The following is a 21,647-nucleotide window of genomic DNA, read 5'->3' as shown; positions in this document are numbered from 1 at the left end:
CCACAATAAATTGCTTTGACTTCAAGTTAAAAATGACAAATGCTCATTACATAAAAGATTTGTTTTTCAACCTTTATTATAAAAATATTTGGACCCACTTATGATGAAGCATTATCACAGCATACAAAACATGATCCAGGGCTTTGAAACTTCATCTAATTATGTATTTTATTATCTAGAAAAAAATTGTCTCAAAATTAACAAAAATTGCATCAAACGAACAGGTCATATTTACAGTTTGAATAAAAGTTAACTTTCAATTTTAGCTCATTACATTTATTTAAAAAAATATTAATTTACAAAATCATGTATAAATGTTTTTAAAAAGCAGCATATTTACCTAAAAGAATTTTTCAACAATTACTACCTTTTCATACTATACATATTAACCCAATATTGGGGTGTTGTTTTGGGCCTCGCAATATGAACATTTGCAATTTTCCTCAAAGGGGAAAAACATTTTAAATAATGGAAAATGTAAAAAAAAAAAAAATAACATACAGCACCAAGACTTCAAAAATCCCACACAAAATATTAACCTGATTCAGATGGCTAATTAGATGAGTAAAGATAAGGATAAAGGATGGCTAATCTTCACGCATCTAAACATAATTAAATAGACTTTTACACATCCAAAGATGTGGATAACTTATTTTACAACATACAAGGATACAGATGACTAATAGTAGTCTTCACACATCCAAGGATAGAGAGCAAGCTAAGCATAAAAAACACTGAAACTAGATTGAAAGACATGAATAAATAATTTAAGTGAGATTGTCATGTTGACAAATCCATTCACGGCAAAAACCTTTTGTCACATCTGTACTTATCAATTATAAAAAAAAACTATTATAAAACTTGTACTATAAAATCTAGTTATATCTGTCACATTTATATTATTAACCTTTGATTATCCTAAAATATACATTTATGGAAACAGCACCATTCTGAATCAATTTAGTTAACCCAGGATGCAATATATATTCAATATACAAAAACCAGCTGAGATGAGAATTTAAAACAAAAAAGTCAACTGGTGTTTTATTGGGCAGTTGTCCCCTAAGTTGGGTCCTTCAGCAGGAATCGCTTGCTCACCAAAGGACAGAAGCTCATACATTTGAGTAATATTAGAACACTTATTTACATGTCAAATTTATACTGGCAGCATAAGAAAAATCTTTAAAGAATCAAACTACACCATACATCATGATAAAACAGTATTCAATATGAATTACACTTAGATTTTAATGCAAATAGAGTGAAAATAATTATAACTGATTGGAATGAAGCATCATAAAAAAACATTTGCTAAATCTGGTGAAAAGCCCCAATAAAAAAGTAACAATACAGGCAAAAGTCTGAACAAAATGTCAAATAAAAACAAGAAGCAGCTTTCTCTAGATCCCACTTAAGGCAACATAAAGTTTCACAACTTGTCAAACTAGATTATTTTTAAAGTTTGGAACCTCTTGAGTCCACATTATCAAAATATTTTTTAACAATGACAACTGGTTCAAACTTTGAGAACCTCTGTAAATCTACCAATCACAGAAGTTTATATCTGTGCATCTATCGGAGACAGATATTTCTATTCCCTGAAGTTTAACAGCTGCTTGGTCCCCTTGGAAAACCCTAGCTGTACACAATGGATGATGATTAGAAACTTCCGTCAGGCTAGTCCAGACCTATGTTAGACTAGACCACCTGTGTAAATATGCGCCCCAGCCTCCTTGTGAAGCTTGCTGGCCTGTGTTGTCATCACCTGGTGTAAAGATTTCAAATGGAGATTACCAATTTGCTGTTATAGAATGTATGCAATATTAACTTGAGTAGTGGTAATTCTATGATAGCTAGCAGGGTGCGCCATAGCAAATTTATTTACTGGTACCACTTACTCTAGTCCTGACTCTAATAGAAATAGTGACAGACCAAAAAGCCTAGATGTTTTTCTTTATTGCCATACAATTGATAAAAGTAGTAACTTTGAACAGAATTTTTTTTTAATTTAACTTTTTTTAAAAAGAGATTAATTTTTAAAAATTAAACATTTTATTTTGATTAAATTTTTTTTTAAATTGTCAAAAATCTTGTGAGGATTAAACACACAAAAAACTTGTAAGCAAACCTTGAGCTACAGCTGTTATCCTAGCCTTCTCATCAGGGCTGAGCTTCAACATAGTGACCAGCACAGGTATAAGCTGTTGTCTTTGTTCCCCAACTTTTGGACACATAAACTAGATCAAACAGGACAACAATAAAAAGTTTTAACATAGTGACCAGCACAGGTATAAGCTGTTGTCTTTGATCCCCAACTTTTGGACACATAAACTAGATCAAACAGGACAACAATAAAAAGTTTTAACATAGTGACCAGCACAGGTATAAGCTGTTGTCTTTGTTCCCCAACTTTTGGACACATAACTAGATCAAACAGGACAACAATAAAAAGTTTTAACATAGTGACCAGCACAGGTATAAGCTGTTGTCTTTGTTCCCCAACTTTTGGACACATAAACTAGATCAAACAGGACAACAATAAAAAGTTTTAACATAGTGACCAGCACAGGTATAAGCTGTTGTCTTTGTTCCCCAACTTTTGGACACATAAACTAGATCAAACAGGACAACAGTCAAAAGTTTTAACATAGTGACCAGCACAGGTATAAGCTGTTGTCTTTGTTCCCCAACTTTTGGACACATAAACTAGATCAAACAGGACAACAATAAAAAGTTTTAACATAGTGACCAGCACAGGTATAAGCTGTTGTCTTTGTTCCCCAACTTTTGGACACATAAACTAGATCAAACAGGACAACAATAAAAAGTTTTAACATAGTGACCAGCACAGGTATAAGCTGTTGTCTTTGTTCCCCAACTTTTGGACACATAAACTAGATCAAACAGGACAACAATAAAAAGTTTTAACATAGTGACCAGCACAGGTATAAGCTGTTGTCTTTGTTCCCCAACTTTTGGACACATAAACTAGATCAAACAGGACAACAATAAAAAGTTTTAACATAGTGACCAGCACAGGTATAAGCTGTTGTCTTTGTTCCCCAAGTTTTGGACACATAAACTAGATCAAACAGGACAACAATAAAAAGTTTTAACATAGTGACCAGCACAGGTATAAGCTGTTGTCTTTGTTCTCCAACTTTTGGACACATTAACTAGATCAAACAGGACAACAATAAAAAGTTTTAACATAGTGACCAGCGCAGGTATAAGCTGTTGTCTTTGTTCCCCAACTTTTGGACACAAACTAGATCATACAAAGATGACAATAAAAAAAATGGTTGGTGTCGTTATTCAAGTATCTTTCACTTTTACATATAAACTTGATGCAATAATGCTATGTGAACCAATGAAGTGCTCATGTTAGATGCACACACTTGATGGTCCAATCAGATATTTGTTCTATTTGGAGTAAGGTCTAGCACACCTGGCCAACAATACCCAGCTGCCTTAAATACCCCCAAATGAAGCTATGTAACCATGAGAACCAGTTGAACACAAGGACGTTCTACAAAACAAAAAATGTAGATTTATATCAGGATTTTCCATTTAAGTATATAAATGAACCGGCCATGCCATCTAAATGCCAGTTAACTTAGCAAAATGACAAAACAAGTTTGAAAAAAAAATGCAGCTCTTTATATTTAAGTCAGAGATCAGTCGGACATGAGACAAACAGCTGATTACCTGCAGGAAAATATTTTTGAGGTACTCCATGTTCTGCAGCTCCCTCTCCCTCTCTGTGTTCCTCTCTAGCCTTCTGATTTCTTCCTTCAGTAGCCTGGCCTGCTCTGTCAACCTTGAGACGGACTCTTCACTTTCATTCAGCAACTGAAAACAATAGAGTGTATCTGACTATAAATTCTGACAATTTTATGTGTAGAAATACGTTTTCTTTTATAGCAGATTTTAGCTGAATTGGAAGGATGGATGTGAAAATGAAGACATACAATTCTTATGAGTAGACAACTTTTATATTATAATACAATGTGAAGTGTTGAGTGTACCTCTGTGAGATGATCAATCCTTTTTTGAGAGGTCACAAGGTTAAATTTTAAAGTGTCTTCATCAATGCTTGGTGTAGGAGATTTGATTCCTAAAATAAATATCAAAGTCTTATGGCATTATTGGCCTCGTATTGTATCTTAAGCAAAATTACATCAGATTATAAGAAAAACAGAACTGAGAGCAATTTCTATTGGGTTAAGATGTAACTAAGAATGTTTTATTTTTATAAATTAAATAATTCAAGTCAAAGCAAAGATTGTATCAAGTACAACATTTGCTAATGGAATCTTCAATATAGAATGGGCTACCAAATTAACATTAACAATATTTTTGTCTTGTTTGGCAATAAAACTAACAGAACCCTGATATAAATGTTGCTTTGGGTGGTCATATGGGTTAAAAAGGGTTAATATGATTGTACAAAGTTTTACCTGGCAACTCATCCATTGGTGTAGATATGAGCTGTTCAAACGTCAAGGAAGGAACTGGATGGTTTGCTTTAGCAGTCTGGTGGATTGAAAATTAAAAAAAAAAAAATAATTTTATTGGTAACGGAAAAAAAGTTTTATGTGGCATATGTAGCAATCAACAAAATAAATCCCCTACCTTTAATGGCTCCAAGTCCACCACTTCTGAACCCTGAAATAAATGTATATAGCATCTCAGTGTAAACATCTATGGTTAGAATATTTTAACTACCAAATTATCTTGATGGATCAGCTTCTTCTATCACATACAAAAAAAAGAATTACCTCCCCTTCCTGTCTTTCCTCAACAGGGTGTGCTGTGATTGGATAGAACTCATGCGGTGACGTGTGCTCTGCTGATTCGTCTCTTCCTCTGGCAGATCTCTGCAAAGTTTGAATTTCACGCTGGAGACGAATGTTATCCATTTCTGAAGAATCCAGTTGTTTCTGTAATACATCCAATGCATCCATGTGATCCTCTTTCAGCTTGACGATTTGTTCCTTAGAAATAGAAAGAAAAATATTTACAAGTTAACAAACAGCTCTAATATAGGAAAAACATGTTTTTCATAACAATTTGTGATAAAGTTAAAAGACAAATGTTAATCTAACTTGAAAATTCAACAAATTATTAACAAATGCTAGAACATTATTTATATGTGTGTAAATGTAAATTTGTAAACACACAATACCATCAGTCTTCTGGTACTTTAAGTAGTTAGTTTTGATTACTTTGCTAAATAAAAGATATTACGTCAAAAATGGAAACTAATTAACATGTTATTTTCTTAAAATAAGCACTATTTAATCCTTCTGATGAGCAGTAAATTAATGTCATAGTTTGCTGCCAACCTTTATTTTGCTAAGCACTACCCTGTAGCTGACAGTTAAAACCAATTCCTTTAAAATGACGCACTACCTTGTATTTCTGGGCTTGAAAAGATTTCTGAGTTTCCAGGCTGGCAATTTTTTCCTGGAGTTCTGACAGAGCTTCGGCTTTTTCTTTCTGTAACAATTCCCACCTGTAATTAGGAGAATTAAATTTACTTCTGTAACATTTCCCATCTGTAATTAGGAGAATTAAATTTACTCCTGTGACATTTTACCAATTATAAATGGGAGAATTATATTTTACCACATGAAAATATTATACCTATCATCATTTACATTATATTTCTACAATATAAATAGGATTAGAGAATGACTATCTATATCTGTAAAATATCTCAGACAAAAAGTTTAGGTATAAAACATGTCTAACTTTGTCTACAAGTTCAACTCTGATGTTAAACTTTAAAGAAATCAACTAGATAAATATTTAAATTAGATATAAATAAGGGCTTGCTATCTAAATTGTGCTTTAAATCATATTCAATCATTTATATTGGTACAGTTGATCCTGCTGACTCTTTCATTGGGACACATCCTGTTTTGTTCTAAAAGAGTTAACAGAAGCCTTTAGCCGCAATATGTGCAATCTTTGGAAAATCACTTTGAACTGGGGTCTGTCACAAGTTAGCAGGGTTGCTGTATATATTTAAAAAAATACTTCACCTGCGTTTGAATGTTGTCTCTTTTTCTTCCATGTCACTGAGCAGTTTGGTGTGTCTTTGTACAAGATTGTCATGTTCTTCCTGCAGTTGTTCCCCTTCTTTTCTGGAATTTACAAGTTTGTCACTGCAAGCAAAACAGGAGTTTATTTAGTACACAAATATAACATAGTTTAAAAACAAAAGTAGTCTACGCATACACATATTGTATATATCAGTATCTAATTTAATGAACAATCTACTTTGAATATGTCTTTAATTATACCTTTTTTTTCTATTCAAGATAATTATTCAGCAGACCTGATCAAAGGAATTTTTAATTACTTACTGTGTCTCCTGGAGCTTGGTCTTCAGTTGGTCAATGGCACTTTCAAATCTTTCTCTGTTAAAACAAAATGGAATACAGCATTTTTGTCAAAAATACTTCATGCAACATTCAGAATAAAAAGAAAAAGGCTAAAATAACTGAGGATTATTTGCACCAAAGCTGATGCTTCCACAGAAATAGCAGAAAAATAAAAACCTAAAGTAGAATAAATTTGAAAAACTTGTTAATTTTTTACTTTAATACAAAATTATGACATAAAAGAAAGAAATGTGGACTATAAAGAAAGAAATGTAGTCTTCAAAGGGAGAGAAATTCAGCTTTCAAAGGGAGAGAAATTAAGCCTTCAAGGGGAAGAGGGATAGTTTTTAGAAGGGAAGGTAATGTGGGCAATAAGAGTGAGAAATAACAGGTCTGAGTTACCTTTCATGTTTGTCAGGCTCTGAGACATAATCAGCTGAGGTCTTGGTTTTCTGCTGTCTTAGTACACTATGGGCTCGAACCTGTTACAGATTATAAGAGGAAGCTTTTTGAGACTTCGTTTTTTATTGAAACAATAACATTTAAGTCCTAACATAAAAATCTATATTTTAAGAAAACTTAAAACTTAGTATTGGCAAATGCAGCATATTGGGCAAAAAACTGATGTATTGTAATATCTCAAATAAAAAGAACCTTTCATAAGAGAGCATCTATAAATCTGATTCAAATCAAGATTTTAAAAAAAAATTTACTTATAAAAAAAACTATTTTAATGTCATTTTAATAAGCTACACGATTTCCCACAGAATTAAAATAAACAAGGTTTTGGTCCTAGAATTTTTTTTTTACAAAATTTAAAGAATTTAATATAATTGTAAATGGCAGAGAAATTTGTATAGATATTGTACTTAAGATATTTAAATACTTTTTTCTTTTTATTGAGGTTTTATAAAAGTCAATCTGTAAGCATAAGGATAGTTGTCTAATTGCAATTTGTAGAAGTTAGGGTAAACCACTTCAGACTAACCTTATAGTTGTCATAATCGGCCTGAATCTCATGTAGTTCAGTCTTGGTTACATCAAGCTCATTAGTCAGTGACTCCACTTTAGCCTCCAATGATTTTATAGTGCGTTGACTACTGTCATTCAGAGATCTGATTTTGTCCTGAAGTTTCTGGTTCTCTGCTGTAATTTCTGACACTTGTACCTAAGATAAAAAAATCTTAGATGTATTGTTTATATGCATTTATGTCATTAGAGTTAAATTATTGTATATTTTGTACTCTAGTAATCAATATAATTGAAGATAATTTTACCTTTAACTCTTCTATTTGTTGACTAGTATTTTCTAACTGACCACGCAAATGGGCATCAGATGATCTCTGAACAGTTTCCTTTAAAGATAGGGAGAAAATGTAAAGATAATTTTTAAAAAAATAATTGCAATAAATAACAAGTAGTTTAAAAACACCAAAATATAATTTTAAAAATTATGAACAAATTGCCGAAAGGTTTAAAAATTAAAATCACCAAAATATAATTTTTAAAATTATGAAAAAATTGCCAAAAGGTTTAAAAATCAAAAACACGAAAATATATTTTTTAAAATTATGAACAAATTGGCAAAAGGTTTAAAAATAAAAACAGAAATTAAAATATAATTTTAAAAATTATGAACAAATTGATAGAGAAGGTTTAAAAATAAAAACAAACACCAAAATATAATTTTAAAAATCATGAACAAATTGATAGAGAAGTTTTAAAAATGAATACCATGTTTCTAGCGTCTGCTAGTTCTTTCTTTGTTTTGACCAGCAGTGACTTGAGTTTGTTAGCTCTGTCCTCAGCTTGCAGCTTCTGCTCATCTGAAGTAGCTAAAAAAACAACAACAGGTTTCTTAGTGTCTACACTGTGTGGTCAAGCCACCATGTGCATCAAACGATGTTCCCCACTCCACATTGTACACGATGTTATTTTGTTGTTCACCCAGCTCTAATGGGTACCTGACTTAGGTCAGGCTGGGAACTGAATACACCATTTCAAAATGTGTTGCAGCCGTTGTAAATAGATGGGTTCTACTTTACCGGACTTTTTGACCATCAGGTTCAAAGGGGTAGCTTTTTAAAATATGTATAAATTAGATAAAATCATTGTCTAATATTATGTTTCTAAATATATCATCAGCAGTTGTATCACAATCAATTTCTATAAATTATATAATTAATGTTTTTAACTCTTGTAGGCACAAGTGGAACCAACAGCAAATGAATTTTAGCACGAAAAATAGTGGGCCAGGAAAAAATGTTCAGCATAAAAATAGCGGGCCAGGAAAAAATGTTTAGCACGAAAAATAGCGGGCCAGGAAAAAATGTTTAGCACAAAAGTAGCGGGCCAGGAAAAATGTTTATAAGCTGACCAGAAAGATGTGTAATGGAAAACTGTGCACAAAAAAGTGCGCAAGGGCATTTTTGTTTTCTTAAGTTGAGCAAATTTAACCAAGATAAAAGACAACTGACAAACCTATCTGAGTTTGCATGAGAGTTATCCTCTGTTCCAGTTTGTCAATTTCAGATTTCAGGTCGTCCACTCTACGGTCTCGCTCTTCAACTTGACCATGGAGTGTAGCAATTGTACGCTCATAGTCTGCCATCTCCAGATCCAGCATGCTGTTCTGTTTCATGGACTGAACAGGGGAGATAACAGGTTCATTAAATAAACAAGGGAGACTATTTGTTTCATTGACTAAACAAAGAATACAACTTGTTTCATAATATAATGGAAAATAAAGGAAATAAATTGATCTGATTTTAAATATTTGATCTTATTTAATAATAACACAGAGCAAGCTTTCAAATTTTGAGACATGGATACTGAACTGGCTAGAAAACTTATAATTTATAATTTGCAGTGTAATAAAATGGAATGAATAATTGTGCTCTACAAATGAGACTGCCTGACCTGTCTTGCTGTGGTCAACTGGTCCTGGTAATCCTTCACACTAGTCTCCAGTTTTAAGATCTGACCTTTGTAGTTCTCTTCCATTGCTTTCAATTTTGACTCAGACTCTGAAACCTTCTGCTCAGACTGAAAGAGTGAACAAGTTATTTACACAGTCATCTACCTACACATTGGGCCTGTGTACTGAGTACAAAACAAGCCCTTGTACAAACAGTTAACAGATAACTAAAAATCATTTTCACTTGTGTTTTACTGGCGCTAAATTTTAGATCAAAATTATAATTGGAGGGATTTTTGTAAAATCATAACCCACCCCACAACAAAGAATTAACTAATGACTAACTGTGGTGACAATAACAGATAAAAAAATAAAAATGTTTCCAACCCTTTGTCTTTCTTTGTTGACCTCTTCCACCTGGATCCTCAACACCCCCAGCTCTGCTTCGGTGGCTCGTAGCTTGGTTTTCATTTCCTCAATCATGCTGTCCCTGCTCTGGACAATAACAATATGATGACAAATTAAACACAAAATATTTTTATGAAGGTAAATCAATTATTTTCTGTAAAATGTGTACAAATTAAATAAAGATTTTCTTTACACAGGTAATCACAGCAATAAATATTAAATATTCAACCAAAGTATGTTAGAAGACTGGCAGTAACGCTTAATTGTGATAAAAACTTTAAACAATTGAAGAAGTATTTATATAATTAAACCCATTCCTTCCTAATAGTCAGTTTTTATTCACTGGTTGGTAAAAATTATTAACAAGTATTGAGGCTGCTGATAGTGTTTAAAAAGTTACTTTGATCTCCACTTTAAGTCCTTCAGTTTGTTTGAAGCATTGGTCCCTCTCTTCTTTAATGGAGATGACTTGACCTTTAGCCTCAGTCAGCTGGAGGATCAGCTGCTCTGTGTCTCTCTGGGCAGTCTTCAGGGCTTTCCTCTCATGGTCAGCCTCATCCTGGGCTTGGTCAAAACTTGCTTGGAGTTGCTGGGGGGATAAAGTTAAGCTGTTCGAGATTAAGGTATGCCACATTATCAACATGCAGCATCATTCAACTGACCTCATAATTATCATACAATGTTATTCAACTGACATTATAAATATAATTATCCTACAATATTATTCAATTGATCTTATAACTATTAAGCCAAATCATTCAATTGACCTTATAACATTTTTAAAAACATCATACAATTGACCTTATAATTTTCTACAACATCATTGAACTGACCTTACAATATTCCTACAACATCATTCAAATGAACTTATAATATTCCTACATCATTCAAATGACCTTATAATTTTTATGTAATATCATTCAACAGACCATATAATTTTTTAATGTAATATCATTCAACAGACCATATAATTTTTTAATGTAATATCATTCAACAGAGCATATAATTTTTTTATGACATCATTCAACTGACCTTATAATATTCCTACAACATCATTCAACTGACCTTATAGTTTTCCTGCAAGTTTTTCAACTGCTGAGAGAGCAAATCAGACGAGTCGCCTGACTGTTTGCGCAGAGCCTCGTTCAAAGCTTCCAGTTCTTCTTTTGATTTGGCCAGTTGTTTCAATTCTTTTGTCACAGAGTCCAACTGTAAACAAATATTTTACCTTTAATCTACTACACAAAAGAGTTTGGCTTTAATACTTCTGTAATACAATCAAATTTTAAACATGCAGTAAGTGGCTACCCATACACAGGTAAACTCATTTCAACTGTATAGGACAATGAAGATCAAGTGTACCCTCACTCCTTGAGGATGATTGCAGAGAAATCAAGAGAAACTAAAAAGTTGTTTTTTTTTAACCCATAAAATAATAGCCTTTTTACAATATCTTTTTGGCCTCACTAAATTTTCTTTTGGCCTCACTAAATCCCACTTTGGTCTCACAAAATCCCTTTTTGGCCTCACTAAATCTCTTTTTGGCTTCACTAAATACATTTTTGGACCTCACTTGAAGCCTTCGGTCTAGTCATAGCCCTTTTGGTTTGACTAGGATTTTATAAAATAGTAATAGTGAGTGTGTGCTGTATAAATAGTTATCTAGATCTAAATAAGAATATCTAACATACCTTAGCTTGTTTCTCCCCCAACTCTTTCTTTGCTTTAATAGCCAGCTGTTTGAGCTTGTTGTTGATTTCTTCTTTCTCTTTCAGCTGTTTGGTCAGTGATGTAACGTTGTTCAAATCCTTGAGAAAGAAATTTTTTAATATATCTAGCATCGTTCACTTAAATTTTGCAAAACATGACTCTTAAAAAAAAGTTTAGTTCTAGTTAAGAACACCCAACATACTTTTCTATAACAACAAATGTCTAATTCTAGTCTAGAATTCCTAACATGGTTTACTGTGAAAATAAAATGACTTATAATTTTAAAGTCATAGCTCAAGACATAATTTACACTTTTTTTTTACATACATTTAAAAAATTTATTTCATTCCATAATTACATTTGTACTTAAACAGCTAATGTATCAACTTAAACAGCTAATCTACCAACCTCGTTAGTTTTCTGTAGATTTTCTTCTTCCTTGTCCCTGGTTTCCTGGCCCTCAACAGCAAGCCTGACCCTCAGCTGTTCACATTCTTGCCGTGAGTTATTTAGGCTCTCAGCTGACTCCTCCGCTGATCTCTTGTACATGTCCACCTCCTCCCTCAGCCTCGCCAACTCCTGCTCTCTCTCATCTATCACAGATGTCAACTTTGACGACAAAGTTTCTTTCTCATTTGTCACACATTCTAAGCTTCCTTTCAAACTTTGAGCTTCATCTGTTACCTCAGCTAAACTTGATTCTAAAGTTGCTTTTGCTCCCTCTAAGACTTTAATTTGAGTTTGAAGTTCCTCCCTTTCTACACAGATACATTCAATTTGAGCCTGCAGATTTTGAGCTCTGGCTTCAGTTTCTGACAACTTACATCTTAGCTCTGCCAGCTGCTCTATGTGTTCACTGTTGTGGTTGGAGTTTTTATTCAGCTCAACCTTGACCTCTTCCAGCAGGGCAGCTAACTCTTGTTTCTGTCTCCTCTCTTCACCCCTCTCTTCCTCTGACTTCTGTAGCTTCTCCTGTACAAGTTGTAGCTTCTCCTCCACCTGGGTTATCTTCTGCTCAAGTCCCAACTTTTCTTGTATGACAGAATCCATCTTGTTTTCTAACTCATCCTTGACCTTGTTCTGCTCATCAATCAACACATTCAGGTCATTCTTTGACTTTTCCAAAACTTCAACCACACTTTTTAATGAAACAATTTCTGCATCTTTTTCAGCAAGCATCCTATCAAACCTATCCTGTAACTCAAGACATTTCCCTTTCATCTCTGCCACTCTCTTCTCCATCTCTACAACCTGGTCAGCAGCAGGCCCCAAGTTGTTCTTCACCTCCTCCAATCTCTCCAGCAGCCTTTCTTTCTCCTCTCTCAGAGAATCCATGTCTCCCTTCATACTACTCAACTCCTTGTCTTGTGCCTCAACTCTCTCTGTTAATTCTTTGATTTCATTCTCATTCAACTCTGACCTCTTTTCAAGGTCTTGTTTTTCCAAAGCCAATGCTTCAGCCTCTTTCTGAGATTCTGATAACGTCTGCTGTGCTTCAGCTAACTCAAGCTCTAGCTGAGAGATATGAGACAAATGGTTTGTTATGTTCACATTTAAGTCTTCCTTCTCTTGGGTAGCTTGGTCAAGCTTTGCTTCCACTTCTGCACATCTTCTGCTCATTTCACTTGACTTCTGCTCCAAGTCACGTGACTTCTCCTTTTCTTGATCCAATTCAGACTCCAGGGCTGATAAAGATGCTGCCATGCTTGACATTTCTTCCTGTTTTTTCTGCAACAATTCAGTGCAAGATGACTCTGATGATGAATTTAACTCCTTAAGCTGCATCCCTTCCTGTTCTAATGAAGACACCTTGACCTTGTAATCACCCACTTCTTTCTGCAGCTCTTCAGCACTTAACAACAGCGTTTGGTTTTCTGAGACTAGCAACTCATTTGAACTCCTCAGCTCTGTAATTTCAGCCTCTAAAGCACTGCACTTTAGGTTCAAATCATCCACAGATTTAGCTAGCCCATCTTTCTCACTTAGGCAGGAATTCAGGCTTTCTGTTTTCTCTGCTATTAAATTCAAAGTTTCGCAGTCACCAGATTTGAAATTTGCAATCTCTTCATGCAGCTGTGCTACCTGCTGTCTGGCATCCGTCAGCTCCTCTTCCACTTTGTGCACTAAACTTTCACTCACTGTAACTTTTTCTTTATAAATCTCCAATTCTTTTATAACGTCAGACTTTTCTTTTTCAGTTTCTTCAAGGTTTGCCTTTAAGGTTGCTATATCCTGCTCCAGTATGTTGAGCTTTGACATAGTTTCGTTGGCCACTTTTTCCAATTCTTGTTTTTCTAAGTGTGCTTCTTCCAATTTTATTTTAAGTTCATTAACTTCCTGAGTAGCAGAAGACAGCTGAGTTTCTAATTCTAGTTTTTCTTTTTCCAGTTCTTGTTTTACAGTTACCTCCCCTTTTAGCTGCCTCTCCATCACAGCTTTATTGATTTCCAGCTCCTCAATTTGCTGGCAGTATTTGGCTGTGTCAGCATTGTTAGACGTGGCCTCGTCAAACTGCTCTTTCAGAACTTCATAGCGTTTCTTTGACTCTGTCAGAGTGTTGGTTAATTCTAAAATCTAAAAAATGAGGCAAGAAGAGGAACAAATATTACATGAAGACGATGTCTTTTTTTTAACTGTTTATAATGTATTTAAGGTGAGAAAGAAAACATAGCCAAACAATTTCCATTCATTAACAACATTTAAAAACTAATAGAATTTTTTTAAAAATTAATTAAAGTTATAAACACAATAATCAATAATTGTAAAAATCAAGAAATGTACAATATCCGAGTAATTTAATACAAATAATTTTTAAAATCTATGTAATTTATAAAAACTTAATACCAATGATTTAAAGCTGTTACAAAATTAGTACCTATAATATTTTGAAATTTCCATAAAGAAAAAGCAATGATTTTAAAATACTTTTAAACACTTCTCTCACCTGGTTCTCTAACTCCTTGCTGTAGTTGCTCCTTTCTTCTGCATGACTCTCCGCATCTGTTTTCTTTCTTTCAGCCGCCTCCGCAGCCTGTCTGAGAGATTCCAGCTCTGCCCTGAGACCCTCCACCTCCTGCTGCAGCCCTTGAGCAGCTGTCTCCATCTCTGTTGATCTCTGGAGCTGGGCTTCAAAGTCCTCATGCATGCTCAGGTCCTTATCCTCCGCCAGGTGAAGCCTGACCAACAAGGACTCCTTCTCTCTTTCAATGTCCTCTTTCTGAACCCTCATCTCCTCAGCTTCTCTCTTCAAGCCCTCCATGGCTATGGTTAAATCTGTTTTGGCAGTGAGAACAGAATCCAGCTCAGCCAGTAGACTGTTCCTCTCAGCTATGATATCTTGAATCATGGACTTCATTTCCTTGACGTCCCCCTGTGCTGAGTCCTCATGCTGGGACAGCTTGAACACCTCGTCCTGCAAGGTGTCTCTTTCAGTAATGGCCTCGTTCAGGGAAGACAGCAGGAACTCCAGCTCCTTCCTTAGGGAGCTGTCTTTGTTCACAGACTCCTCCAGCTCTTGAGCCAGGCTGTCCTTCTCTTCCTTCAGCATGGTCATCATGTTCTCCCACTCTTGGAGTTGGCGCTGTAAGGATTCCACTTCAGATTTTAAACTGTCTTTCTCAGCGTAGAGCTCTTCGAGTTCAAAAGTCACAGTTTCATGTTTATCTCCTAGTATCACCAGCTTCTCTTCCAGGTGTTGTCTTTGAACCTGCAGGTTGTCAATAACTTCTTGGAATTTCTGACTCTCTGAGCTTTCTTCCTTGCTTGCGTTCAACTCTCTTTGCATCTGCAGCTGTTCAACGGTCAACTTTAAGGCGCTCTTTTCTTTCTCCAGTTCCAGCAATTTGGCTTTGAGGGTATCAACTCGAGAAGAATCTTTATCGTATCCCTCTGCCTCTGACACATGACTCGACACACGGATGAACTTTTCAATTCTCTCAGTGTACACATACTGACCCTCACTGTTTTCGTTCGCTTGAGAGTTGTCGTTCCTGAAATTTCTGCCCCCTTTTTGCTGCGGTTCTGTTTCTGGCTCCTCGGCTATGTCAGGTAGATCTGACCACCCACCTTGTTGGGATTGGGCTGCTTGTGACCTGCTGTCCTCACAGCTGTGACCCTCATCTGCAGCAGACTCCAGCTCAGATATTTTCATTCTGGCATCAGCCAGCTCCTGCTGAAGGTTCTGTATCACATCAATGCTGAATTCATCGCCAAGACTGGCTTCATAGTCAGACAGCTTAGATCTAGTCTCTGCTAGATCTTTCTCTAGCTTAGAAATCAATGCCACCTTTTGTTCTAAAATATCTAAATTATTCTGCTCACTGTTGCCAGAAAAGTTTGCTAATTTTTCAACCAAATTTTTATTTTCAGATGTCACATCTTGGAGATTCTGTGTCAGTTTTTCTATTTCAGTTTCAAGTCTGCCTTGAATCTCTTCAAACTTAGACTTATCACTTGAGAAATTTTCAAACTCTGATTTAATTTGTTGACTTGAAACCATCAGCTCATCATTTTCTTTTCTCAATTTTTCCAGCTCACCTTTCAACTGAAGCTGTATATCCTGGGATTCTGTTTTCATTACCTCTTCGTTCTGTTGTAAAAATTCTACTTTCTTTTTCATCTCCTCCAACTCCAGATCTGAATTCTCTAATTTAGCTGTCAGCTCATCCACCAGCATCTGGGCATCTTTCAACTGGCAACACAGATCCTCCTTCTCAGCAGCAACATTCTGAAGCCTGCATATCTCCACCTGCAGTAGTTCTATCTGTTCCTTCCTTTGGGAGGAGTCGGAGGATAATCTCTCCAAAGCGTCTTCTTTCTCTGTGCTGGCATTCAAGGCCGCCTCAAGCTTTGTTTTTAGCTCCAGATTTAGCTGTTCAAGTTCGCCCATTGTTTTGTTATCATCACTGGATGATGACAGCTTGGCCACCAGGGATTCTTTTTCAGACTTCCAAGACAATGATTCTTCCTCTAGATCCTCCAGCTTCATTTGCAAGGTAGATTTTTCAGCAATAAGAATCTACAATGTATGAAAAAAAAACCATTAGCAAAATCTAAAAAAAATATTTACAAACCACTAATTACATTTTCTTTTTTAAAAACAGATCACAAAATATTTCTTAAAAAAACTAAAGGGAGTTTACCTTGTTGTTTTCAATCAGAGTTGTCTGTTCTTGTTGAAGGCACTGCAGTGTTGAGGTCAAGGTCTCATCTTTCATCTTTAAGCACTCTATTTCCTCCAGTAAAGCCTAATGTTAATAGTTGTTTAAAAAAATTCCAAAGGCACTTGAAACTAAATCAGTATAAACTTAAATGACGAACAGTTAAATACTGAACTACTGAAAGCTTTTCTAGATTAAAATATCATATTTCCAGTTCTTTCAATAAGATGATTCAGAAAAATTCATTTTAAGCAAAAGATTAATAGAAAAACACCTTTTAAAACAAATTAATTTCTTTATCAGCTTCATCATCATCATTTCCCATTCATGCCCAAGACACATGGGGCAGATGAAGTAGAGTTCATCTGCCTCAGAGACCTCCCCATATGAAGAGATAGCGTGGTCAGCACTATGTCCAGCCGCCTTTTTTTTCCTAATGTGAGTTAGGTACTCATTAGAGCTGGGTGGACTCAGTGACGTTCAATGGTTTGAACCTGGATTTAAACTCGAGACTCTTGGGTTAGCAGTCTAGCTCTCTACCACTAGGCCACGCCACCCCATCTTTATCAGCTTATCACCATGTATTCATTAATGGTTTAGTTTCTGTTAAGTTTTGCATCACCTGCATGTTAATATAGATTCTATAAGTTACCAGCACAATTGAATGATGCTTTTCCTTGACAACCCTCCTAAGTCTTCAATGAATGTACCACACTTGACATGAAATACCTTATTCTTTTTCTCCAATGTAAGTAGCTTCTGGCACTCTGCCTCCCACTCCTGTTGCTTCTCTTGGTACAGGTCCTCCAGCCTCTGTTGGCATAAAATATTTCAAATACAATCCAGAAGTGTAACACTGTTTCGGAAAAAATCTATCATAAGTTTTAGTTACTGCAAGCTGTTAAATGTATTGTAATTAACAAAATAAACACTTTGTCCTCGTTACTTCTTGTGTAGCATAGGACCTCAAGAATTATCATACACTTGTCAAATTCACTCGAACAATTATTATTAACTGCTAATTTTACCTTCATCTGTTCGGCTGATGATTCTTGATTAACCTGCACAGCATTATAGGCAGCAACAGCTTCCTCCTTTTCTGTCATCAGCTCTTGGACTTGTTCTTCCAGTTCCTGTGGTTTAAACATAAAAATTAGTTTTAAGGTTTAAAGAAAGTTATGTTTTGGCAAAAAAATCTTTTTTTTTTATAAACGTAAAGATATTTAACAAATTACAAACGTACACCTACTTTGATTCTTGACGTGGTCTCTGTTTTACCATCTCCAGCACCATCATTGTGTTCTTTCTCTTTACTCTTTTCAAGACTTTTTATTTTAAGTTCTAGTTCTAGAAAAATATTCTTGTGCTCAATTTTTATTCACATTTTAAAAAGTATTACTATAAATGGATTATAATTCAATTATAATATAATAAATAAATAAATATAATATAAATATATATATAAATATAAATATATAAATTAAATTAAAATATATAAAATATATAAATTTATATATATATAAATATAAATATAAATAAATATAATTAAAGCTGATTACAGTGCAAATTTAATGCAGGCCTAAAATATAATCCTTCAACTAGAATTATTTTAAAAAAAAATTAAAAACCAATAATTTTTTTATCATGAAAACATTTGCGGACAACATAAAAAAAAATAGCAATTAGCATGTAAATAACCAAACTATAAATATTACAATGTTTTAAAAGACGATTCAAAGGTATCAGCATACCAGAGCATTTTGCCTTTTCTTTTTGTAGCAGCAATGTTTGCCTTTTTACAAACTTGACTAAATCTTCTTTTGGCAGTGACTCAAGCTATGCATAAAAACAAATACTACATTATCAATTATTAAAAAAATTGGTAAAGCAAACTAATTCATCTTATACAAAGATATTTTTCACGCCCTTATTACAAAAACATTTGATTCGCAAAAAATACAACAAATATAGCTAACATTGACTGATGCATACATGAATATAAAATTTACTATAAAGAGAGATAACTACCTTTCCCTTTGGTGTAGCTGTACCAGATGGGGACAAGCAAGATTCTTTATCATCAGCCATTTCTATCTGTATACAATTATATCAATGCTAATAATTTAGATATACAGTATTTTTATTTCAAAGCCCATTTTATTGTAACAGTCCATTTAAAAACAAACAGCTATTAAAAACATCGTATGCGCAAACTTTTTATTAATATATTGTAACGCGGCCGCCATTATGAAATTACGCACGACATTTCTATTTATCCAAATGGTTGGCATGTTATTTAGTCCTATTGTCATGTAATTTAAATGATTATTTATATCTGAAATTTAGTTTTCGATACGCCAGCTCAGTAGCATCGGCATTTTGACAAATATTTGCTATTATAGTTGATCGCTTTCGGTATCAAACAATGTAAAACGGGAGTTACTTCATTTATTAGTATGTATAAAAGATAAAATACAACTCAAATATTCATATCGAATACATTTTATTCTTCGATGTTAAAAAATGGCGAATTTCAACAAGTAAGATGAAAAAGTCCGGATGTGGTTGTACCGAATCAAAACAGCGGAAGTCGAAATGCCTAATTAAAACTTTTCAACATTAAGAAACGGTTAGCGATGTTTTCATCAGATGCAACCAAGCTCATTTACTTTAACAGCCACCTTAAGTTGTTTTTTTTTTTTTGTTATATTAATTTAGAGATTCAGGGGAAACCACTCTGATTTACAGATGGCAGCTGTTTTTATAGCAAATCTTAATCTGGCTCTCAAGCACAGCTGTTTTTAAAGTTAATTTCTGGCCTATAGCCTCCTATTGATATATTTAGACATTGCTTTTAATTTACCATGCAATGGTGTATACTATCCCTAACCCTACCCCTAACCCTCATTCTAGCACTAGCTATCTTTTGCCGACTAAGTGGAGACGTTGGGGAGAAAAATCTTCCGAGTAGTCACTTCGTTATATTTGACACAGTTATATCACAATATATAGGCCCTACTTTATTAAACGTACCAATTTTACGTACCTAAAACTATAGATAGTATTAGATAGATTAGTCGGTAATTAGTTAGGCCTACCGAATTTTTATGTGACACAAATCCGTGACACTTCTGTGACTGTTTTAGTTTAATGATTAAACTTTAATCTCAGTGGGGAAATTGCGAGACGCGAAAAGCGAAATGGTGAGGCGGGAAAATGCGAGAAGGTAATGCGAGACATACCTGCGGAATTAAGGGTAAATAGCGAGACACTTTTTGCGAAAAAAGTTTTTTCCTTTTTTTTCCATCTTTATTTATTTAAATTATTTTTTTTTGTTTTAAAATAAACAAGCATTTAGCCATACCCTTTAACACGAGCTTTCACACATAGTACACCCAACCCAGTTCATTAGACTCCCATATATACATTTTTCTTTTGCTACTTCTTCCGATCCACATTCACAACATTTCACATTCTCATCACAGTTGACCTCCTCGTTCATCCCACAAACAACACTGGCACCCATGTTCTCATCATCATCATCCGCACGCTCAACATCTGTTTTCCGTTTTTTATAATTTGTATTTTTTATCATTTCTTAATTTTGGCAATGTCTTGCTCATTGTTGTCACCAGCAGTTGAGTTTTTTTAAAACATCGATATTTTCCCAAAATCTTGTCTAATTTCGGTCAAAATAGAGTATTTTAATCAATTCCTATTACAATGTATTAAAACAGTTTTCTAAAACGCGAAAAAAACGTCTAAAATTCTTTTTCTAACATTGCTTTTTTATAGTGTGACTTCACATCTACCCCCCCCCTCCTCCCCCTCATCACACATCGTCATAAAATTACAGACCCCCCCCCCCCTTTACGAGTGTGACGTCATTTATGGAAGACCCAAAATACCACCACCAAAACCAAAAAAATTCAGATAAGTTCAACTTGGTTTTAAAAATATTTGAAGTAGGCTCATAGCTTACGATATAGCACGAGCAACTGATAATATCGGTGACGTCACTTTATTTTGTTGTATCCAAATGATGTAGGCATTTCCTTGTGCTTAGATTTATATGGTAAAAAAAAAGCTAGAAAAAATCGTAGGCGGCGGCTATAATACAAAATTTCTATGCAACAATAGAAAATATGTTTGCGGCGGCAGCGGATCCGGGCACTGCGATCTTCAAAGAAGGTAAATCAGGCGGCCTCGGCGTTCCACACAAAAGACAGAAGTTGATCTATCGGCGGCGGTATTTCCGTCGGTTTCGAACAAGGTGGTATTCTAAGTCAACACAAAAGATGGGGGGAGTTGACAAATCATCAGTATGTCTAGCGACGGAAAAATCGGAAGTTTTAACAATCTAAACGAAACGTCTTTGAAGTCTGGACTAAATACCACTGAAAATCGGGTGCGGTAAATTTTTCGCAGAAATCTTCGCATTTCAACAACACCCAGCGTAAGTATCGGCTTGTGGTAAAATGCGAGACAAAAAAGTCACGTGACCGACCGTTTTCGTGCCCTTCTCGCATTTTCCCGCCTCGCCATTTCGCTTTTCGCGTCTCGCAATTTCCCCACACCCCTAAAAAATACTAAAATACAAAAAATAGTTACAAGTATTATTAGGGCTTACTATGCTAGATCTAGATTCTATTAGCCTAATTAATACGCATGGGCCATGGGGTGTAAATAATGTAATATAGATCTTGATCTAGATAGATCTATAATAAAAAATGTTAAGTAAAAATTTATTCTTTTAAATTCATTTTGTAGGCTTCTTTCGGTTTGTTTACAGCGTGTCTCCGGAAGTTCAATTTTTTTATTGACTTCAACTATTTTTGCAAAACTAGATCTAGATTTTACAGTAATTTAACCGAAATTATTTTAGATAAAAATTGTAACAATCAATGATCAATCCCATGCATTTTATTTCGTTGACTAATATTGTAAACATTGTAAATCTAATTGATTGTCCGAGTACTTGACCTATAGAAATAATACACAAGCAAGTAAACCAATCAGAGGCGCTCGCAATGGAGAGGGGGGTGGGGGTGGGGGGGGGGG

General features: G+C 34.6%; 1 protein-coding gene across 4 annotated transcripts; it reads right to left on the bottom strand.

The window, feature by feature from the left end:
- Positions 1 to 53: 53 nt before the first annotated feature.
- Positions 54 to 21,392, bottom strand: LOC131931141 (GRIP and coiled-coil domain-containing protein 2). 4 transcript variants are annotated; one of them, XM_059287841.1, is made up of 29 exons: positions 21,328 to 21,392; positions 18,615 to 18,680; positions 18,338 to 18,422; positions 17,836 to 17,933; positions 17,615 to 17,719; positions 17,316 to 17,399; positions 16,569 to 16,673; positions 14,372 to 16,444; positions 11,836 to 14,001; positions 11,409 to 11,525; positions 10,783 to 10,926; positions 10,118 to 10,306; positions 9,697 to 9,804; positions 9,312 to 9,437; positions 8,874 to 9,036; positions 8,127 to 8,227; positions 7,670 to 7,747; positions 7,381 to 7,560; positions 6,795 to 6,874; positions 6,375 to 6,428; positions 6,051 to 6,173; positions 5,416 to 5,518; positions 4,782 to 4,997; positions 4,636 to 4,668; positions 4,461 to 4,536; positions 4,029 to 4,117; positions 3,709 to 3,852; positions 2,129 to 2,237; positions 54 to 1,765 (listed from the first exon to the last, which is right to left on the bottom strand). In XM_059287841.1, exons 2-29 carry the CDS (start codon positions 18,672 to 18,674, stop codon positions 1,689 to 1,691), a joined length of 7,086 nt encoding a protein of 2,361 aa, XP_059143824.1. In that variant the 5' UTR covers positions 18,675 to 18,680; positions 21,328 to 21,392; the 3' UTR covers positions 54 to 1,688. The 4 variants fall into 4 exon arrangements, with proteins under 4 accessions (XP_059143824.1, XP_059143823.1, XP_059143825.1 ...); XM_059287840.1 differs by having other exon boundaries at positions 21,217 to 21,386; XM_059287842.1 differs by lacking the exon at positions 21,328 to 21,392 and adding an exon at positions 19,685 to 19,709.
- Positions 21,393 to 21,647: the final 255 nt, after the last annotated feature.

Source organism: Physella acuta, unplaced genomic scaffold, assembly GCF_028476545.2.
Source record: "Physella acuta isolate Inbredline_101_S28 unplaced genomic scaffold, ASM2847654v3 ptg001899l, whole genome shotgun sequence".
Classification (NCBI taxonomy): Eukaryota; Metazoa; Mollusca; class Gastropoda; family Physidae; genus Physella; species Physella acuta.
This window is presented reverse-complemented; position numbering and strand designations above follow the sequence as displayed.

Bases quoted from the DNA above. Each gene is read 5' to 3' on its own strand.
- LOC131931141 (XM_059287841.1), bottom strand. From the start codon at position 18,674: ATGGCTGATGATAAAGAATCTTGCTTGTCCCCATCTGGTACAGCTACA. The intron at 7,561-7,669 runs GTAAAATTATCT...TTTTTATCTTAG, and splicing joins AACAAATAGAAGAGTTAAAG to GTACAAGTGTCAGAAATTAC. The intron at 3,853-4,028 runs GTACACTCAACA...TATTGTTTTCAG, and splicing joins GGATTGATCATCTCACAGAG to TTGCTGAATGAAAGTGAAGA.